General features: G+C 28.9%; 3 protein-coding genes across 3 annotated transcripts in view; all 3 read left to right on the top strand.

Moving 5' to 3' along the window:
* The window catches only part of LOC105451922, a 1,146-nt gene extending 985 nt beyond the window's left edge, over window positions 1–161 (top strand). Inside the window, exon 3 of the mRNA XM_011692651.1 lies at window positions 127–161. Coding sequence (XP_011690953.1) covers window positions 127–161 — 35 coding nt within the window. The remainder of the gene's footprint in view (window positions 1–126) is intronic.
* Window positions 7–1,134, top strand: LOC105451912 (odorant receptor 45b-like). Its single transcript, XM_011692644.1, has 5 exons — window positions 7–14; window positions 182–281; window positions 495–614; window positions 673–828; window positions 971–1,134. Exons 2-5 carry the CDS (start codon window positions 192–194, stop codon window positions 1,028–1,030), a joined length of 426 nt encoding a protein of 141 aa, XP_011690946.1. The 5' UTR covers window positions 7–14; window positions 182–191; the 3' UTR covers window positions 1,031–1,134.
* A 2,624-nt stretch (window positions 1,135–3,758) lies between these two features.
* Window positions 3,759–7,965, top strand: part of LOC105451911 (odorant receptor 22c-like) — a 4,584-nt gene continuing 377 nt past the window's right edge. The window contains exons 1-5 of the mRNA XM_011692642.1: window positions 3,759–3,919; window positions 4,114–4,582; window positions 5,069–5,168; window positions 5,883–6,002; window positions 6,236–6,391. Coding sequence (XP_011690944.1) covers window positions 3,802–3,919; window positions 4,114–4,582; window positions 5,069–5,168; window positions 5,883–6,002; window positions 6,236–6,391 — 963 coding nt within the window. The 5' untranslated portion in view covers window positions 3,759–3,801. The remainder of the gene's footprint in view (window positions 3,920–4,113; window positions 4,583–5,068; window positions 5,169–5,882; window positions 6,003–6,235; window positions 6,392–7,965) is intronic.

Here is a 7,965-nt window from a genome sequence, read left to right as displayed (position 1 = left end):
GAGAATCTCATCAGGTACGACGAAAAATCTCCGCCTTCATATTGTGACGTATCACGTAATATAAATTCAAATAAATTTAAGATAAAAATTTCAAGATTAAAACTTTTCCATGATTTATATATTGAGATACAAATAATAAATCGTTAACATATAACACGTAAATAATGCACAAATTTTCAAGGAATGCAAATATGATCAATGGCTGCTACAGTTCAATATTATTTGTGACCGTATTATTCGTTACTTTTCAAGTGTGTTTCATGTGCCTTCAGATTATTACGGTATGTAGGAATACTAATGTGTGTGTTCCTTCTCGTGTTATAAAACGATTGAATTAATTGAATATTTGAATAAATAAATAATATAAATATATTTAAATATAAATTTAATTTTATTTAATAAATATAGAATTAATGACACCATCTCATTAGATAACAGCATAATATATTGTATTATATTGATGATGTGCAACTATTTAAATTTATTATTTCCAGATGGTAACAGATGATTCAAAAGTGCCTATTGTTAAAGTGATTGCTTTCTTCTTTTATGTCACCTATATGTTGACGAATTTTTTTACATACTGCTATGCAGCTGAAAAACTTATAGCAGAGGTAAAAAAAATTTGTACATTAATGTAATCTATGCAAAAAATCATCAAATAATTTTCAGAGCACCAATATGGCGTACGGTGCGTATGAATGCAAGTGGTATGATTTACCGTCAAAAAATGCAAAAGATTTAATGTTTATTGTATATCGATCTACGATTCCCGTTAGAATGACAGCTGGAAAATTCGGGACCTTTTCGTTAGAGATGTTCGGAACAGTAAGATATATACATATACATATATATATATATATATATATATATATATATATATATATACACACAAAATACTTTATGCAATCATTTGTGATATGTATCAAAATATAATTTTATAATTATATATTTTGTATTCTCTGCTCAGGTTATTAAAGCATCAATGGGATACTTATCTGCAATAATAACAATAAGAGATAAAAATTAGAAAAAACGATATACTGGAAGGTACACCGGAATATTGGTAGAAATGGTAACGAATTTTAATTTCATCACTACGATATCAATTTTCAAATAATGGAATAAATAATTTATATGCACTGCCTGTAACATCACTCTTAAATTGAAAAAATATACATTTTTGCGCAACATGTCAAACTATTAATCGACTATTAGCCGAACTATTCACCTGCTATTTAATCATAAGAATTAAATTAAGGATACATATTCTGAAATTAAATGTTGTGAAGATAAAAGTCGTCAATTTTATTGCAATTATATGAACCTTTATTAAGCAATTAAATAAATTGATTTTTGCTTATCATGGTAGCAATTTATGATAATTATAACTTACATCAGCAATTTAAACAAACTACTAAAGCCAAAGCATACTATTATAGTAAATTTTAATTAATAATTATAGTCTTGGTACAATATAAAGTAGCCTTAATTTATTAAATAATATTGATTATTTATATTTATTTAGAATATACAATAAAATTCTGAAATTTCAAAAATTTCAAGATTAAAATCAAACTTAAATGTAGATATGTAAAAATTTTATTATGTAGATAAAAAAATGTCAGTTTACTTTAAAAATTCGAAGATTTTAACATTAAAATTATAATATAAGTGTATTAACAGTTATAATAATAAGTGTTAATAAATAAGAAATTTATAATTTTTCAAGGAATACAAAAACAGTTAATTACTTTTTTAGTTATAAAGGCACAGTGCACAGTGTTATTTGTGCACATATTAATCGCTACTTTTCAGTTGTATTTTGTATCTTTCAAATTTTTACGGTAAGTGAGATGTTTGTTTTATTTTTTTGTATAGTTTATGCAACAAAAAATTGATTATATATTGAATATTTTAATTTTTTAATTTAATAATGATATCTTATCGTTATAGCTTTAATAAATAAAATTAAAATGTTATGATAAAGTTGACTATTATAAACAATTATTGACTTCAGAAAAGAATACGTATTATTTCCAGATATGAAATTTTATAACAAATCATATTGTACGAGCTGGTGGCGCAGCAGTAGCGCGCTAGATCAGTAGTATCAATAACAAATCAAATTGCTATGTATATTAAAATAGCATTTCTTTTCTTTTATTGTTTTTGTATATTTATTGTCACTCTGTTGAATGATTTTTTAATAAAAGTAAAGTAGTTATGTCATGTTATATTAAACGTTATTTCTCTATGCAAAACAAAAATGTAATTTTTAAAGTGCCAATACGGCGTACATTATTATATATGTATTATATAATAATATTGTGTACAAAAATAATATTTTCCAGCATTATCGATGAAAATAAAATAAAAAATTTATTTCTCATTTATGTTCTATGCAAATAAAGAAAACACCTATCTATTGTTGACAATAGATTAGAGAAAATAATATTGGAATGATACTAAATTAATTGTAAATATTTAATCTTTATGATATTCGATTAATGTCAATAGCATAATAAATACATGCCGCTCGTGTTACTATATTGATTGTTAATCAATCAAGTCCGAAAGTCCGAAAGGGTTTGCAGAATTACTCACAGATGGTAGTGGTTGAATCCTTTGTGCACTGAGCAAGCGCAAAAATAATGGTTCGGTATAAATGTGAAAAGCGATTCAGTCAAACGTTAATTTTTGCGCCGTGAACATCAATGAATGTCAATAAAGGTAGAATGCTTAAAAAAAAAATAGTAAAAACGTTCACATGATATTCTATTAAAAACAAAACGTCGTGCAAAACACTTGTATGATGTAATGCAGTATATAAAAATCAAGTTTCAGATCATACATGAATTAATAACTTTATGACTTAAAACTTTTTATTTCAATCTGAATTCTATTGAAAAGATTAGTTATTATTAAATTAACTGCTTGTGTGATAACGAATTAATAAAATGTTTATATTACCAAATTTGCTTTATATAAAATATTATCATGTAAATTGCTATTTATGCTCAGTTTTTGATATTTTCTAAATTTTCTTCTAGTTATGCTGATTTATCTTATGTTATTTTATTTTATTTTTATTTCAAGAACAAGAAGATATCTCTTCCGAAAAGCAAAATATAATTAAAACAGTAACTATATTTATTGCAATAAAATTTTGACAAAAGAGATCTTGTAAAGAGAGATTTGATACTCAGATAATGTAACTGTAGACAAATAATAAATAGTTCGATTGAAGAATTATTATCACTCGTTTTTAGATTTATGATTTTTGAACAAAATCATTCTACATTAGAAGAATATTATTTGTTCTATTCATTGTTACTCACTGTTTTAATATTTATCGCTATATGCACAAGCAGCAAAGTGTTAATTATATAACAAATGCACAATAAATAATATAAATAATATAAATAATATAAATAATATAAATAATAAAAAAGAAGTGAATTCTTCTATGAATGTTGCAATAAACTACTTTACTAAATATAAAAAATTAAATAGCTTTCAATTAGCTTCGCTAATAAGAATAATTACTTTTAGCGAGAGAAGAAGTTAAAAAATAATTAAATTAATCAATATTTAATTTAATTTAACGTTAAGTAATGATATTTATTTTAAAATTTGACTTTATTAGATTTAAATTACGTGTTCACCCTGACTAACCAATGGCTATGGGTGTTTGGCATATGGCCCGATCCACGTATTCCTTTGAGTGAATTTCGTCGACCAAATATAAGATTCATTATTGTAACGTGTACTGTGAGCCTATACGTAACCTGCCCCCAAATGATGAATGTGATTCGTGCTTGGGGTGACGTGACTCGGATGGTGGAAAATTTTGCCTCCGCGAATTTCAGTTTGCTGGCAGTGTGTAAATTGATCGTTACCTGGTATTATGGCGAAAGTAAGTTCACTTTTCGCGCCAATGTAAATATCGGATAGATTTATTTTTACCACCTATGATATAAATGTCAAAATTATATCCCTCTTATTTAAAGCACAAAATATTTATGCCCAGATTCGATAATCTTTTTATAAAGAAATTTGCTTGCTTCGGTAATTTATATTCGTATTGATACATTGTGTTCGATCTGAAAGCACTGCGGCCGCTGATGGCATCGATCATGACCGATTGGATGACTTCGAACGTTTGGGAACGAAATACTATGTTGAAGATTGCGAGACATGGCAGAAGCTTGACCATAAGATGTTGCATGGCCGCGATGGGCACAGTTGTATTTTACCTTTCTTTCCACTTGCTGAGATTTTTTACAAATATACACCAGCCTCGACGGCACCTCGTCTACCGATTGGAAAACATTCAAAAGAGGCCGGCCTACGAAATCACCTTTTTTATTCAACTTTCTGGCGGAACATATTCAGTTCTCGCTAATTACGCCATTGACAGCTTTGTCTCGATACTCGTGCTGCATGTGTGCGCGCAACTGATTAATCTGCAGACGACACTGAACAATCTGGTCGATGAATTGGCCAGCAAATCTATATCTTCCTCGGGATTTAGGAAAGGTTTAGCTGCGATCGCTGAACGACACGAGCATCTCATCGGGTATGTTGAAAAATCTCCGGCGCGCATTATTTGATTCTTGAAGTATTTTTAACCATTCTTTGAAGTAATAACAGACTATTTTTGAGAAAATATTTAAAAATAAAATCTCCCTAAACACTCCCCCTCTCTTGTATCATACAACAAGAAATGTACACTACGTATTATATAAAAATATTTGTCAATTTTTGATCAATTTTTTGGTGAAAATATATGCTGCTTTTGAGTAGCAACAGGAAATTTGAGACTAATAGATTTAAAAGTAAACAAAAAAAATGAATATAAAAACGTGAATTGAACAATAAAAAATACAAAATTGAATCATAAATTTTGATAAATTCAAAATAAAAATTCTATAATAAGTTAAATCCTAAAAATCCTAAAGATTCATATTGAAATTCAATTATAAATCATTAAAGTGAAGTGAATCGTTAACGAATAATGCACATATTCTTAATGTTTTAATTTAATAATGTACACATTTTTAAGGAATGTGAAGACAATCGACGGCTGTTATAGCTCAGTGTTATTTGTGTATATGTTAGCTGCTACTTTTCAGATGTGTGTTATAACTTTTCAGGTTTTTACAGTAAGTGAGATCATGCACTTATAAACATTTCTTTCTGCGTCTTTTATTAAAAAATAAAGAACTAAATATTGGGTCATCCAGAAGGTTCTGCAGTTTTCTCACATCTGCGCGGATACCAGTTTGAATTTTGCGCTAATAATGAATGAGGAAGTTCAGACTTCAAATTGATAAAAAAGAGCAGTCTTTTGTTTAAACATTGCATCCATCCAATAATGGCATATGTTCAGTATATTCGATTCTATAGTATCCTAAAGATGAAGAATCAGAAACAATATTTTTTTGAAATATTATGCTTTTGTACTTCAGAAAGGGCAAGAATACGCATGCGTAAAATTTATCAAATCTACGGACAAAGTTTCTGATGATACAATTCAGAGCTGGTTTGTGAAATTTCAATAAGGTAATTTTACTCTTAAAGACAATTTGGCGTGATTTGAGTATTCCTGCACTGTGGATGATGATCTACTGGAGCAAGCATTGCCGAAAAATCTCGTTATACAGTACAAGAACTGGAAAAATTATAAATTGCACAAACCATACATATATACCATGTGAGATCACTTGAACCTGTCCCCATAAGTGAAAACCGCAGAACTTTCTGAATGACCCAATATATGAAATTTAGTATTAATATTTTTTCATTATATAACGTAATATATTGCATAAGATTTGCACTGCGCATTGTTTTATGTAACAGTTAGATGTTATTTCCAGATAATATCAGATAATTTGAAAATGCCTGTAGTCAGAATGATTTTTCTCTCATTTTACATCGCCACTGTGTTGATGAATATGTATTCATACTGCTACTCAGCTGAAAGACTAATGATAGAGGTAATGAGATAATAATATACATTAATGCGACCGGATCGTGTGCAAACTAATAAATAATCGTGTGCGCTATATAAATAAAAGACAACAATTTTTATTTTTTATATAGAGTAAAAGTTTTTACTTTTTTCTTACTTTTCATGAAAAATGAGAAATGAAGCGAATTAGTTTTCAAAAAATTTATAATTAACTCATTGTACGAAAAGAAAACCTGATCAAAATTTTACTATTTTCAGAGCACCAAGATGTCGTACAGCGTGTATGAATGCAAATGGTATGACCTATCGTCGAAAGATGCAAAGAATTTAATGTTTATTATATATCGATCTACGATTCCTCTTAAATTAACGGCTGGAAAATTCGGAATCTTTTCTTTGCAGATGTTTGGAATGGTAAGATAAGTCTTATATGAGAAAAAATACATTGCTTTGTCTATAAGTGACTTGTCTATACTAACGTATATATGCGTTAGTAATGTAAAGAATCTTTATATACAGGGTGTCTCAGAATAGGTGTATGACCGCTCATGGATAGATAGAATGGACTAAACTGAATCGAAAAGTCCTCTACCATTTTGCAAAATTCGCAATATTTAATGAGATATTAATTTTTTAACATCGCCGAATGAGCGAGTATCTGTTCGTCGAGTCCGGCCCACCGCCAATACTAGCGCGCGATCGTCCATGAGCCATTCGAACGCACAGCCATTTTCGCTGTAAACAATTCCCCGCTCTTCCCCGCTCACCGCGTCTCGCGCTAGGCAACCGCGCTCGACGGACGGTCGCGCGCTAGTATTGGCGGTGGGCCGGACTCGCCGAACGAATACTCGCTCATTCGGCGATATTCAAAAATTAATATCTCGTTAAATATTGCGAATTTTGCAAAATGGTAGAGGACTTTTCAATTCAGTTTAGTCCATTCTATCTACCCATGAGCGGTCATACACCTATTCTGAGACACCCTGTATATACACATATATATAACTGATTTTTTTTTAATCAGACAAAATTCGCGATTTTATTGAAATCTCATTTTTTAAACAATAGAGCTTTTTAAATATATAATAAATAAAAGCAAAAATGTAAGATCATATTGGAAAGAATATATAACTCCTTTGTACAAAGTATCATTAGCTCAGCATTAGCGTACAAGTCTGAAGTGCTAGGAATCTCAGGTTTGAATCTTGAATATCTCGATGTATTTTCAAAAATTATAAACCTGCGTATAAATCGTAATTAGTAATAATCAAAAACATGCGAAACAAATTAAACTCTACAAATAATAATATGTAATTATAAAATTAAAAACAATTTTTTTGTTAAAATATTATAGCAACTTACATGGAGTATTCGTCTATACTACTACTAAGTATTCGTCACTACTAATACTAAGTATTCGTCAATACTAAGTATTGGCCAAAAAAGTATTAACCAATTTAGTATTGGCTAATACTAAGTATTGAAATCTTAATATTTATTTTCCGTAAGGGTTGTTGTTAGAAATTATTTCTTTATGCTGATATAAGTTTTTTAAAAAAATATCCACTTATTTCTTAAAAACTACAATAGGGTAACTGTCCCAATTACTGCCGGTTTAAGCATATAATGACAATTAATATGCTTATTTTGAAGCTTTTTAAATGCGTAATAGGTACTATTTCTTAATATTATTTAAGTACAAACTTTAATATACATAAAATAAAAGTAACAAACTAAAAAATCAATTAATTATTTATATATAATAAAATAAATAAAATATAAGGTTTTGTACCTATTACTGCCAGTCGATTTCCAAATACTGCCCCCCCAATTACTGTCGCACGTACCAAATATCGCCTCCCCATTTAATGCCCGTGTACCGAATGCTACCTCCCCATTTAATGCCCATTTGCTGCAATCTGCATCAAAACTTTAAGAATACAATTGCACAATGTTTTTTTAACATTCCAAATATAGATTCTAATTAC

The sequence above is a fragment of the Wasmannia auropunctata genome, unplaced genomic scaffold, assembly GCF_000956235.1.
Source record: "Wasmannia auropunctata unplaced genomic scaffold, wasmannia.A_1.0 LD336041.1, whole genome shotgun sequence".
In the NCBI taxonomy this organism is placed as follows: Eukaryota; Metazoa; Arthropoda; class Insecta; order Hymenoptera; family Formicidae; genus Wasmannia; species Wasmannia auropunctata.
The sequence above is the reverse complement of the archived record's forward strand: the minus strand, read 5'-3'. Positions and strand labels throughout refer to the sequence as shown.